This window comes from Schistocerca nitens, chromosome 1, assembly GCF_023898315.1.
Source record: "Schistocerca nitens isolate TAMUIC-IGC-003100 chromosome 1, iqSchNite1.1, whole genome shotgun sequence".
NCBI lineage: Eukaryota > Metazoa > Arthropoda > Insecta > Orthoptera > Acrididae > Schistocerca > Schistocerca nitens.
In genome coordinates this window covers 658,018,619-658,033,498 of record NC_064614.1, presented here as the reverse complement: position 1 = coordinate 658,033,498, position 14,880 = coordinate 658,018,619, and the positions used below count along the sequence as shown (strand labels likewise).

General features: G+C 45.0%; 1 protein-coding gene across 1 annotated transcript in view; it reads right to left on the bottom strand.

Moving 5' to 3' along the window:
- Positions 1 to 11,168, bottom strand: part of LOC126193947 (tubulin alpha chain-like) — a 58,083-nt gene extending 46,915 nt beyond the window's left edge. The window contains exons 1-2 of the mRNA XM_049932731.1: positions 11,164 to 11,168; positions 7,410 to 7,645 (exon numbers count right to left, since the gene is read on the bottom strand). Coding sequence (XP_049788688.1) covers positions 7,410 to 7,645; positions 11,164 to 11,168 — 241 coding nt within the window. The remainder of the gene's footprint in view (positions 1 to 7,409; positions 7,646 to 11,163) is intronic.
- Between the last annotated feature and the right edge of the window lie 3,712 nt (positions 11,169 to 14,880).

Here is a 14,880-nt window from a genome sequence, read left to right as displayed (position 1 = left end):
GGATTGTGGTTGTGAATTTCAGCGTACATCTTAATTTTAATCTTGACAGAGAGCTGGCTGCTCTCAGCAACAAAAAAAAAAAAAAAGTAGTAGTATGTTTGCCTCCCAAGCAGCTGGCCCGGATTCGATTCCCAGCCAAGTTGGAGATTTTCTCCGCTCGTGGACTGGTTGTTGCGTTGTACTCATCATTACGGAAACGCAAGTCGGCCAATGTGGCGTCACCTGAAACAAGACTTGCAACTCAGCGACCGAACTTACCCGAAAGGGGCCTTCCGGCACACAATGCCTCACGATGACACGATGAGTTAATTTTTTTTTCTGGTGATGTGAGAATCCAACAACGCTGAAGGGTTTTCTGATTGATGCTCAGTTGTCAACTTTACGCAATATTCTTACTGCCAGTTTCTGTAGAATAGGTACTTTTTTGACCTTAGCTGCATTGCTCCAGAAGATTATGTACCCACATGGCAGTGCTGAACGAAAGTATACAAAGTAGCCTAACCATCCCATTTGCAGGTCAACACTTTGAGAGAGAGAGAGAGCTCTAAGCACAAGACAGGCGTAATTCAGAGTTTTAATTGACTTATCCGAGTGCTGGTACCTGCTCAGTTTCTTATCCATCTGCATACCAAGGAGCTTCACACCTGAAGCCTCATCTCTACTTTGGCTACCTGTAAGTCATGTTGATTTGTCTGTAATTGCGTAACACGAGTCTTTGTAAGATTAAGTGTTAAACTGTTTGTTGTTCAGTAGTTGTAAGCCTATTTTCTTTCTCGCGTGGTTGTGTTTGGTATGTACCTACCTGGGTACTTCGTGAGTATACTAGTGTAATCATAAAATTTAACGGGTTGTTTGACTTTCCCGGTTAAATCACTTATGTTATTCAAGAATAAAGGTGGGCTAAGCACCGAACTTTCTGGGACACCATATTTAACCTTCCCCCTATTGAAAATTTAGCCTTATTCCTGTATTATCACTTGTTAATGAATTCTTATACTTCCTATTGTTAAGAAGTGACTGCATCGATGCCTTTAACTGCGTATCATTTTAGTTTCCGGAGTAGAATTTATCCCGTATACAACCGAAGGCATTCGTGATGCCATTGAAATCGCCAACAGGAATTTTTTATTGTTTAACAGAACCAGAATCAAGTTAGTGACATCATATATTGCTTTCACAATAGAGAAGCCTTTACGGTAGCCAACTGCTCTAGTAACCTCAGAAAGGTTCAGTATTTTGTTGTAAGTCACCGTTAAAAAAGTTTTTTGATAACACGGGAAGGATGGAGGTAGGTCTAAAGTTAGAGTACAATCGTTTATCTCAATTTTCATAAATGCGTAATCAGTACCGCATAGCTCAGTCTTTCAGGACATACACTTGCTAAACTCAGCGCAATAACTCAGTACAGTATTTGGATGATACATGACCACAGGCAAAAGAGTTACTGCTTTTTGGTGATTTAATTCTTTCTGAGATTTGGCAAAACACTGTCTGATGGAGTATACAATGACAGTGTAAATAGCAGTAAGTCTAATGGATATAATACTGATGAGTAATTTTTGTCTCTGTCTCTTCAGCTACTAATTATCTGAATTTAGTGGCCAATTATTTGAATTTAATGTCACCATCGAGAAAGAATTTAAAGGTGCCAATTGCTTACAAAAATTGCACGAAGAGGCAAGAGCGCGTGAACAACGGCGCGAAGTCACGCCTGCCCCTGGTTTGAGCGCTCGGGCCACCGGGCTTACGAGCAGAAGTCTTCCATTGACTGAAGGTGAGACATGTGTAACAGTCGCGCGCCTGTCCTCGCTTCTGTTCAATCGGTGTATTTCTTTACTATGTCTCAGTATTGAAACATTCAGTTTTTCGAATGCATACAAATTTGTCTCTGCGTTACCTGACTGGTCTTACGAAAAGCACAGGGAATTTGAAGAGTATTAGCGTGTACTTTCTTGTTCGTGGCTGGTTAATTCCGCGGATTATGAAGGCAGAGACATCAACCGCGCTTCCGACGATTACATGTTGAAGAAAAGGTGTGATTCTGGAGCCGTTCATGTGCCGATGTCGCCTGGTACCTGTACGAGTCGCCTTGATTCACGAATAGTTTGTATCGACGAAAGCAAATAAAAGAACACATAAATAGTGCTTATAATACTGAAATGGCAGCTTTTGCTGTTGTGTGGGAACTGCAGTATCATATGTTTGCCGTCCATAGCCCCATGACAGTGAGGAAAATTCTACCTTACTTCAGAACCTCGCTCGACATCCAAAACACTCTTGAAGAGTGTGGAGGCTGAACGTAAACAAAAATTCTAATTAAATGCTTTTGACAAAGGAAGTACGTCCCTCATACACACAGACACACACACACATACACACACATACACAGGTTGATGGGATTTGACTGACGTGTATGCAAACAGAAATGAGCTATCCTCTCAGCGCTTCCTTTCCTGCGGTGTTGTATGTTCAGAAATTAAGACAATTTGCATGTTGTTGAACTGTTGACGATAAACTTAAGCCATGAAATAAGTATTTCGTTTTTCGCAAAAAGAAACGTTAAAAGTGAATTTGAATAAAATTGTTTTGGGTATTTGGACGTCATTACGAAACACTAAAACAACTGAAATGTCGACGTTTCGACCGACTTTGCAGCTGTCGTCTCCAGGGTGACTAATAACAGTGCTGAAGAGGTCCACCACAAAGTCAATCGAAACGTCAGCATTTAAGTTATTAATGTCTCACAATGATGCGGCCTTATTCTCAAAATAATTTTACTAATATTGAGATTGGCCGTGGAAGTCTACGAAGCGAAAACTTTAAGTGGTCATCAACCGAGTGGAGTTTTTTAGGAATTTCACAAGAGCCATGAAATATTATGGAACGATGTTAGGTTTCTATCCAATAGATACCTTGAACTGGAGTTTGGAACAGAGGTAATTGTCCACAGTAATACACTCCTGGAAATGGAAAAAAGAACACATTGACACCGGTGTGTCAGACCCACCATACTTGCTCCGGACACTGCGACAGGGCTGTACAAGCAATGATCACACGCACGGCACAGCGGACACACCAGGAACCGCGGTGTTGGCCGTCGAATGGCGCTAGCTGCGCAGCATTTGTGCACCGCCGCCGTCAGTGTCAGCCAGTTTGCCGTGGCATACGGAGCTCCATCGCAGTCTTTAACACTGGTAGCATGCCGCGACAGCGTGGACGTGAACCGTATGTGCAGTTGACGGACTTTGAGCGAGGGCGTATAGTGGGCATGCGGGAGGCCGGGTGGACGTACCGCCGAATTGCTCAACACGTGGGGCGTGAGGTCTCCACAGTACATCGATGTTGTCGCCAGTGGTCGGCGGAAGGTGCACGTGCCCGTCGACCTGGGACCGGACCGCAGCGACGCACGGATGCACGCCAAGACCGTAGGATCCTACGCAGTGCCGTAGGGGACCGCACCGCCACTTCCCAGCAAATTAGGGACACTGTTGCTCCTGGGGTATCGGCGAGGACCATTCGCAACCGTCTCCATGAAGCTGGGCTACGGTCCCGCACACCGTTAGGCCGTCTTCCGCTCACGCCCCAACATCGTGCAGCCCGCCTCCAGTGGAGTCGCGACAGGCGTGAATGGAGGGACGAATGGAGACGTGTCGTCTTCAGCGATGAGAGTCGCTTCTGCCTTGGTGCCAATGATGGTCGTATGCGTGTTTGGCGCCGTGCAGGTGAGCGCCACAATCAGGACTGCATACGACCGAGGCACACAGGGCCAACACCCGGCATCATGGTGTGGGGAGCGATCTCCTACACTGGCCGTACACCACTGGTGATCGTCGAGGGGACACTGAATAGTGCACGGTACATCCAAACCGTCATCGAACCCATCGTTCTACCATTCCTAGACCGGCAAGGGAACTTGCTGTTCCAACAGGACAATGCACGTCCGCATGTATCCCGTGCCACCCAACGTGCTCTAGAAGGTGTAAGTCAACTACCCTGGCCAGCAAGATCTCCGGATCTGTCCCCCATTGGGCATTTTTGGGACTGGATGAAGCGTCGTCTCACGCGGTCTGCACGTCCAGCACGAACGCTGGTCCAACTGAGGCGCCAGGTGGAAATGGCATGGCAAGCCGTTCCACAGGACTACATCCAGCATCTCTACGATCGTCTCCATGGGAGAATAGCAGCCTGCATTGCTGCGAAAGGTGGATATACACTGTACTAGTGCCGACATTGTGCATGCTCTGTTGCCTGTGTCTATGTGCCTGTGGTTCTGTCAGTGTGATCATGTGATGTATCTGACCCCAGGAATGTGTCAATAAAGTTTCCCCTTCCTGGGACAATGAATGCACGGTGTTCTTATTTCAATTTCCAGGAGTGTACGAAGTCGACGTATTATTTATGAATTTAAAAATTATTGAGCGCAGCAATCAGTCGTACTTGTTTTACAGATTTCATTTGGCAAATCCAGATTTCGGCTAGTGCCTAGCCATTATCAGTGCACTATTTTCTTGTCTCAATGCATGACAGGTCCCTGTTGTTCGGGCGTCAGTCACAGTTCCAATGGCTAGGTATCAGCCGAAGTCGGGATTTGCCAAATAAAACCTGCAAAAAAGGACGACTGATTGCTGCGCTCTATAATTTATAAATCATATCACAGTCGCTGAGTGCACCTTCCTGACCGCCTGCTTAGCTGGCTGGTACCGTGCTCGCCTCCCATGCAAGCGGGCCAGGCTGGGTTGGAGATTTTCTCCGCTCAGGGACTGAGTCTTGTGTTGTCCTCATCGTAATTTCATCCTCATCACCGGCGCGCAAGTCGCCCAATGTGGCGTCGAATGAAATAAGACTTTCACTTGGCGGTCGAACTTCCCCGAATAGGGGCCTCCCGGCCAACGACGCCATACGCTCATTTCCATTTAGTGAACCTTCCTAATGGAAGGTAACCTGAGGAAGTCGAAGTGTCACGGCAAACCTTATTGCCACTGGTGTAGTGTATCCTATTTTGTGTTTTCCTTAGCTACCAGTGACCCAACATGGTGGAGTATTACTTCGAAATCACGACTACAATAATTAAAGATAAAATTCATTTCCATCCTTATCTCTTCTTCCAAAGTCACACAAAAGGTACAAGTGACGATCAAAACGCTTCCGTTACTACGGCATACATGCAACGCTACGCGACTCTGCATACAAGCACCGACATCTAGGCAAGGGATTAGTATGGCGTTCGTGTCTTTCCGACGTGCGTGCGGTATATGCGAAAACGTGAACTATAGTGACGTTAATACCGATGTGAACGGACGGGACGAACGTGCTGTTATTCTTACCTTGGCTGCCGAAGGACAGAGCCGGTAACATCCACCAGAGAATGAAGAATGTTTATGGGGCAGCATGTCTGTCGAAACACCGGAAAACTGCTGCAAGGAGTTCTCCTGCTTCATGATAACGCACGTCCTCTTATTGCAAATGTCGCGATTGAGAAGTAACGCGAACTCAAGTGAGGGACACTCGAGTACACGCCCTACAGTTCTTATCTCTCCCCAGGTTTTAGATTTTTAGTTTTCCAGAAGGCTTTCGACGCTGTTCCTCACAAAAGTCTTCTATCCAAACTGCGTGCCTATGGAGTATCGCCTCAGTTGTGCGACTGGATTCGTGATTTCCTGTCAGAAAGGTCACAGTTCGTAGTAATAGACGGAAAGTCATCCAGTAAAACAGAAGTAATATCCGGCGTTCCCCAAGGAAGTGTTATAGGCCCTCTATTGTTCCTGATCTATGTTAACGACATAGGAGACAATCTGATTAGCCGTCTTAGATTGTTTGCAGATGATGCTGTCATTTACCGTCTTGTAAAGTCATCAGATGATCAAAACGACTTGCAAAATGATTTAGATAAGATATCTGTATGGTGCGAAAAGTGGCAATTGACCCTGAATAAAGAAAAGTGCGAAGTAATTCACATGAGTACTAAAATAAATCAGCTAAAGTTCGATTACGCGATGAGTCATACAAATCTGAGGGCGGTAAATTCAACTAAATACTTAGGGGGATTACAATTACAAATAACCTAAATTGGAACGATCACGTAGATAATATTGTGGGTAGAGCAAACCAAAGACTGCGATTCATTGGCAGAACACTTAGAAGGTAAAACAGGTCTACCAAAGAGACTGCTTACACTACGCTTGTCCGCCCTATTCTGGAGTACTGCTGTGCGGTGTGGGATCCGCATCAGCTGGGACTGATGGATCACATCGAAAAAGTACAAAGGAGGATAGCTCGTTTTGTATCATGGCGAAATAGGGGAGATAGTGTCACAGACATGACCCGTGAATTGGAGTGGCAATCATTAAAACAAAGGCGTTTTTCGTTGCGACAGGATCTTTTGATGAAATATCAATCACTAGTTTTTTCCTCCGATAGCGAAAACATTCTGTTGGCACCCACCTACATAGGGAGAAATGATCATCACGATAAAAGAAGAGAAATCAGGGCTCGCACGGAAAAATTTAAGTGCTCGTTTTTCCCACGTGTCGTTCGAGAGTGGAACGATTGAGAGACAGCTTGAAAGTGGTTCATTGAACCCTCTGCCAGGCACTTTATTGTGAATAGCAGAGTAATTACGTAGATATAGATGTAGATATAGGTGTTTATCACGCCCTGGGTCCCTTAGAAAAGGCCTTGAAGGATCGACGATTCCTGTCGGACAAGGATGTACAGCAGGCAGTTAATGACGTCTTCACACGGCGGGACACTGTTTTACAAAACAGGTATTTTCAACCTGGTGCGTCGGTAGAATGTTTGCCTCAATGTTCAGGGCGATTTTGCCTTACTGGATACCGACCCGGACTATACGGCCTGAGAACGTAAACTTTCTGATCGCCCATTACATTAATTAGCCTAGAACTTGGGCTACTTTCTACGAATTCGTTCTGTCTCAAAATATACCAGTTGTTGCGACAACTGATGCTAACAAAGCGGACATCTTTATCAGTGGAACAGCATGCGTCGTTGTATGTAGGTGCGAACAGAATCGCGCAAGCGAATATGTCGACAAGAAAGTGTTCAAATGGTTCAAATGACTCTAAGCACTATGGGACTTAACATCTGAGGTCATCAGTCTCCTAGAACTTAGAACTAATTAAACCTAACTAACCTAAGGATATCACACACATCCACGCACGAGGCAGGATTCGAACCTGCGACCGTAGCAGGTGCGCAGTTCCTTACTTGAAGCGCCTAGAACCGCTCGGCCATAGTGGACGGCTGAAGAAAGTGTGCGGCTGCGCCGGTGCATCTTGTTGCTTGTGATGCAAATACAGGCACGCGGCATTAGGAGCAACTGTTATTAATATCTTATGCTGACCAACGCATACATGTGGACGCGAAGGCAGTCTGTCTGGACATGGACGTACCGATGACGGTAGGCTCGAGGTCGACGGCGACGAGTCGGGGCACGCACTTGCCGCCGAGGCCCTCGCCGAAGAACGCGTTGTAGTCGTCGACGCCGTAGCAGCAGCGCGTGAGGTTCCCGTTGGGCAGCACGCCGTGCTCCAGGCAGAACAGCTCCCACACCGCGTTCATCACCTGCACGCCCGCCTGGCCCACGTGCAGCGAGATCACCGCCCGCTGCGGAAGGCGGCAGCCACCTCTGTACGTCGCCAATACCTTTCTCCACGGCACGGTGGACTGTAGTTTACTTTAGCTTAAGTTATTTGTATCTTCCGTTAGTTAAGACTGCCACTTCTCACTACGATGTTGAGAGAGTTGTTAATAATTTACAATTACACTGAAGCGTCGAAGAAACGTTGTAGCCATGCGCTTTCAAATACAGAGGTATGTACGAGGGTAATCCACAAGTAAGGTCTCCTATTTTTTTATAAGCACATAGACCTGTTTATTTCTACAATTGTTTACACCAGTTTACAGCTTAAACATTTAGCTATTTTTCGACATAATCACCATTTCTGTCGATGCACTTTTGTAGACGATGTGGCAGTTGTTGTATGCCCATGTCGTACCAGCTCACCGCCATGCTGTTCAGAAAGTTATGAACCTCTTCTTTCACCTCGTCGTCTGAGCTGAATCGCTTTCCGTCCAAATGTTCTTTTAACCTAGGGAACTGGTGATAGTCACTGGGCACCAGGTCAGGACTGTAGGGTAGGTGGGTGATTATGTTCCACTGAAAGTGTAGCAGGAGAGCAATGGTTTGCCGAGCGATGTTTGGGCGAGCTTTGTCATGGAGAATGTGTACGCACTTGCTCACAATTCCTCTTCTCTGGTTCTGAATTGCCCGCTTGACTTTTTCAGAGTGTCACAGTACCTGTCAGCGTTAATTGTGGTCCCAGCGATTCTGCTCCTACGACGAGGTGAAAGAAGAGGTTCATAACTTTTTGAACAGCATGGCGGCGACCTGGTATGACATGGGCATACAAAAACTGCCACAGCGTCTACAAAAATGCATCGACAGAAATGGTGACTATGTCGAAAAATAGGTAAATGTTCAAGGTGTAAACTGATGTAAACCATTGTAGAAATAAACAGGCCTATGTACTTATAAAAAAATAGGAGACCTTACTTTTGGGATTACCCTCGTGAATACGGCGCTGCGGTCGGTAACGCCTATGTAAGACAATAAGTGTCTGGCTCAGTTGTGAGATCGGTTACTGCTGCTACAATGGCAGGTGGCACGTTTTCAAGATTTAAGTGGGTTTGAACGTGGCGTTACAGTCGGTGCAAGAGCGAACGGACACAGCATATCCGAGATAACGGTGAAGTGGGGATTTTCCCGTACGACCATTTCACGAGTGTACCGCGAATATCAGTAATCCGTTAAAAGATCAAATCTCCGACACCGCTGCGGCCGGTAAAATATCCTGCAAGAACGGGACCAACGACGACTGAAGAGAATCGTTCAACGCGACAGAAGTGCAACCCTTCCGCAAATTGCTGCAGATTTCAATGATGGGTCATCAACAAGTGTCAGCGTGCGAACCAGTCAACAAAACATCATCGATATGGGTTTTCGGGGACGAAGGCCCACTGGTGTACCCTTGATGACCGCCCGACACAATGCCTTACGCTCGCCTGCGCTCATCAACACCGACATTGGACTGCTGATGTCTGCAAAGATGTTGCCTGGTAGGACGAGTCTCGTTTGAAATTGTATCGAGCAGGTGGACGTGTACGGGCATGGAGACAACTTCATGAATCCATGGACCCTGTATGTCAGCAGGGGACTGTTCAAGCTCGTGGAGGCTCTGTAATGGTGGTGGTGGGGTTGCAGTTAGAGTGATATGGGACTCCTGATACGTCTAGATACGACTCTGGCAGGTGACACGTACGTAAGCATCCTGTCAGATCACCTGCGTCATTTCATGTCCATTGTGCATTCCGACAGACTTGGGGAATTCCAGCAGGACAGTGCGACACCTCACAAATATAGAATTGCCATAGAGTGGCTCCAGGAACACTCTTCTGAGCTTAAGCACTTCCGCCGGCCACAAAATTCCCCAGACATGAACATTATTGAGCATATCTGTGATTCCATACAACGCGCTGTTCAGAAGAAATCTCCACCCCCTCGTACTCTTAGGGATATAGGGACAGCCCTGCAAGATTCATGGTGTCAATTTTCTCCACCACTACTTCAGACATTAGTCTAATCCATGCCAGTCGTGTTACGGGGCTTCTGCCTGTTCGCGGAGGCCCTACACGATATTAAGCACGTGTACCAGTTTCTTTGGCTCTTCAGTGTATATACATTTTCATAATGAGAACCTTAGAAGTTTGCTGAATACGTGTAAGATGACTATGTCTGCGGTAACCTCCGATGCCACACTAAATTTCATTCACTGCAAACATTCAAACGTGAAATTGTAATATAACAGATAAATTAATTCTGAACTCAAACCCCAGAATGTGTAGCAGTTTGATTAGAAAAAAAACACCACTCAGAAATCGAATTGCATTTATTCATTTGAAGACATATCTTGCAATACTTGTGAATCGTCACAAATGACATATGGACACTACTGCAAAGCGCCAGCGGAGCAGACATAGGCACCTGCAGGCAGTCGTGGGCAAAGATCGGTGGTGGAAGAGCTTTGGGGACGAGAGAAAGTTGTGCCTGGATGTCTTGGGTGAACAATGGCGAATGAGGTCGAATTATCTGAAGGAATAGGGAGAAATTTGATTCGCAGATTGCGAATCTAAATTGTCTTTAGCCGTACAGTTTATCGGTGGCACATGAAAATTTGTGCCTGAGGGGTAATATAAACTGGATTTTCCACTTTACGTGAGTGGTCGCCCTAACCGCTTCGGCTATCCGATCTGACTTCCAGGACCGATCCAATCTTCCATGTGTCACGCTTATCCACATCTCGTAAGGCTGGTACAAATACTACGTGATTCCCGCTAGAGGGGGGCATTCGGCGTGACCGTCCTTTTAACCTATCAAGGCATTTAATACCTGTTACGTGATTGTAGAGTGCCTGTGTTAACAATTCACGTGAAACAACGTTCCTTCCGACATCCTTGCATTTTTGAAGAAGCAGACACCAAGTGACGATACACAGCTGCTCATTAAATATTTCGAAATTTGATTTGCACCCTATCAGCTGTACTATTCATCGGTGACGTATGAACATTTGTGCTTGATCGGAACGCGTGCTCGGATAGCCGAAGCGTTTAAGGGGACCACTCACGTAAAGCGGGAAGTCTTGAGTTCGAGTCCCGGGCACGCGCAAATTTTCATACCTCATTGATAAACAGTACAGCTGAAGTCAATGTGGGTTCTCAGTTTGCGAATCAGATTTCTAAATGTTTAATGAGCAGCTGTGGATCGTCACACATTGTTTGTTCCTTTATCACGTAAACTGTCAACACAGACATTATGCAATTACATAATAAGATAATTAACAGTTTTAAGATAGGACACTGGGGACAGAAGGTAGTGCTGTAGACTGCAAAAAAGTTATTCGAACAAATGTAACGTAGAGAAAACGGTATGGTGCAATAGGTAATAATAGAGACGTCGCAAGAAAACGGAGGAAATGGTAAGTCATAAGGCAAAATAAATGAGTGTAGGCCTCTTACATTTGAGTACGTCATTTGCGTACAACTTTACATCAAGAAAGGAGCGACACAGTCCACAGCAACTCAGCTCACCTCATATTAAGGTAACAAAGAACAGAATTTTGTTGCACCAGATGCTGCACGGAATTTCAGACCAAGGAGAGAACGATTTGGGAATACCAGTGTTCTATGCAAGTCACAGAATCTATAAATAACTTTCCTTGCAATCACTTTCCATTCATAAATGCAGTCAGATTCAATACTATGGGCTAACATATAAATTTCTTTGCGCATAAACATTAACATTTAACAGACAGAGAACACTAGGTATATTATACTTGTTGATCTGTGTCACTGAAAGGTAGTAGGCCCGTTATACTTGGATTACCATACCAAAATAAACAGTTTCAACGACAGGACACATACTTGGTTCAGCCTGCCAGGAAAAGATATAGCGCCCACATTATAACATATCATTTCCAGACCAAGCCTCTTACTCGTTTCTGCGGCTATTGTGTTCCCAGGAAAAGAAGATTCCTCCAGTGTGGAACTAAGAGACCGCTGTTTCCCTAGACCCCCTAAATGGGTAGTGAATTGGATATGCGAGGCCGGCTCTAGGTCGTGTGATTTTCTCGTGACGACCGGTGGTCTCCAATACCCATTGCAGAGAAACTTGTAAAAGTCCTCGCACGTGCCAGCACCTCACAGAAGTGATTTAAGTGAGAGCAGGAAATAGCTAAAGAAAATGACTACATTCTACACTTGATTCTGTTTGGCCAAAAGGCCTACCGCTTAAATAATTTCGTGGTGCTGTTTGGAGCTCGCGAAACCCAAGAGTCGGCTGTAGCCCTCATGGGGTGTAGAAGTCGTATGCCCTATGGGGTGGAAGTGGTGTTTTCGTAGAGTATTTAAGAATTCCATCGAAATTTCTCAAATTCTTTTGGGAAATGGCAGGCAAGTTCGTATATGGAATCAATGAGACAAGCAACATACTATCTGATTTTCGGAAAAATATCATCCACCAATTCCCAAGACTGGAAGAGGAGATAAGTGAGAGAACTATTGCACAATCAACTTAACAGTTCATGGATTCAAGTTGCTGACAAGATTAATATACAGAAGGATTGAAAAGAAAACTCAGGATGTGTTAGATGACTATCATTTTTACTTTAGGAAAGGTAAAGGCACCAGAGAGGCATTTCTCACGTTGCGGTTGATAATAGAAGCAAGACTGAAAAGAAATCAAGAGAAGTTCGTAGCATTCGTCGTCCTAGAAAAAGCGTTCGACAATGTAAAATGATGCAAGACGTTCGATATTCTGGGGAAATAGGAGTAAGGTATAGGGAAAGACGAGTAATATACAATATGTACAAGAACCAAGACGGAACGATAGGATTAGAAGACCAAGGAAAAAGTGCTCGTATGAAAAAGGTTGTGGTAGGAATGTAGACTTTCACCCCCTACTGTTCAATCTATACATCGAAGAAGCAATGACGGAAATAAAAGAAAGGTTGAAGGGTGGGATTTAAATTCAAGGTGAAAGGATATCAATGATAAGATTCACTGATGAAAACGTTATCATCCTCTGTGAAGATGAAGTATAATTACGGAATATGTTGAATGGAACGCACTATCTTATGAGTACAGAATATGAACTGAGAGTAAACCGAAGAAAGATGAAAGTAATGAGAAATGGCAGAAATAAAAATAGCGAGATGCTTAAAATCAAAATTAGTGATCACAAAGTAGACGAAGTTAAGCAATTCTGCTACCCTGGAAGACGGACGAAGCAAGGAGGACAAAAAAGCAAACTGGCATAAGCAAAGAGGACGTTCTCGGCTAAAAACGTACACTAGTATCAGACATTGATCTTAATTTGAGGAAAAAATTCTGAAAATGTGCGTTTGGAGCACGAACATTATACGGTAGCGAATCATGGACTATGAGGTAATCGGAACAGGACAGAATCTAAGTTGGTGGGACGTGGTGCAACGGAACTATGTTGAAAATCAGATCGACTGATAAGGTAAGGAATGTGGAGGTTCTTTGTAGAATTGGGGTGGAAAGGAATATGTGGAAAACATTAACAAGGGGAAGGGACAAGATTGATTGAACATCTGTTAAGACGACAGGGAATGATTTTGATGGTCTATAATGAGCTGTAGAGGGCAAAAATTGTAGAGAAAGACAGAGATTGGAATACATTCAAATAATTGAGGACGTTGTGTGTAAGAGGTACTGTGAGATGAAGATATTGTCACATTAGAAGAATTTAATCAAAACGCTGATGATTCAAAAAAAAGTTAAGAAATCGGGATAAGTGATCCTCCACGATCAACGGAGTTATTTCTTGAAGTACGAAAAACTGAGAGACTCCTTAAGTGCGTTACCATTCGAGGACGTTGATTTTGACTGAAGGTGCCAGTGTTCTTGGCGAGTTTTGCCATTCAGTGAGCGTGTACGAGCTCGGTATGCAGAGCCTCACATGAGATCGTGGCACGAGTAGGTTGCTGGAAGGTAGTGTTTTAGTTCACGAGACTGACTTTCCGAACATTAATAGTAGCAAGTAACCTATATTTGTTTCCGCAGAAATTTGACTGATTTTTTTGTGCGAGTCTTTCCCTACTGACTTACAGGTTTATTCCTGTGTTGTTGTGGTGAGGCTGTGAATGAACTGTTAGTGATGAACATATTCCAGTCCAACGTTCGGTAACGTAATCTTTCCTGAAAGTGGTTAGACAGCTACAGGGCTTTTAATTATTGAGTTTGGAGAGTTGAAAACTGAACTTTGTCTTGCGGGTCAGAGCGAGGCAGTTGACCCTTATTTAGAATGAGTGTTAGTACAGGAGTGCAGCTAAATATTCTAGGTCCACCAGTAAACGTTTCCGATTATATCTATGGAACAGTACATCGCCTCACGTTGTTAAGTATGCTTTGAGTTTAGGACATAGCCGCCACTGGGATTTGTTGCGACGCTATGGAAGCTCTGAGAAATGAACAGAAGGAATATTTCAGTCATTTACATGATGCTCTTAAGCTACGTTTTTACATACAGAAATTTACACTTAACTATCTTCAGTCTCTCTGTATATTGCCGGAAAGAAATTAGTACACCAGGAACGATGATGTCGATCTGGATCCGATGAAGGCATATGCCACCTGGGGGATAGTAGGTGTACTGATAATAGTTTCAAAGTCGTCCGCCAGCAAATAGCGAAGTGGCATAGCTACCAGAGCTCCATTTGTGTCTACCCTTTTGTAGGGAATGCTCACAGCCAGAGGGCTCAGTGTGGCCCAAACGTGTGAACCAAACAGTTAACCATACCAAGGAGACCCACTTCTGCTTCCTACAGTCAACTGAGCGAGTTTGAAAGGCTACAAATTTTGGCCTTCCGAGTGACGGGATCGCTCTTTCGGGGAACTGCCACACAAGCTGGACGTGGTGCTTCAGTTGGTCAACGATGCTGGTATCGGTGGTCACGAGAACATTCACACACCCGAAGATGAGATTCTGGGCGTCCGCGCTGCGCAGACGCCCACCAGGATCGTTGAATTGCAAGGACGGCAGTGTCAGATTGTACAGCTACCACAGCACAGATATGAAGGCTTGTGAGCCCAGGCGTGTCAACAAGAATTGATGCGAACCAATTATTAGCAGTGGGAGTGTGGGCACGAACACTTCTAGCCCATCATCCACTTACGCCACAGCATCGACAGACACGGACCCATTACTTTGCTGTTCTTCCTAAAGGAAGGTGTCGTGTTGTCCCAACAGGACAGAGCTCGCCCCCACACTGTGCGTGAAGCTCA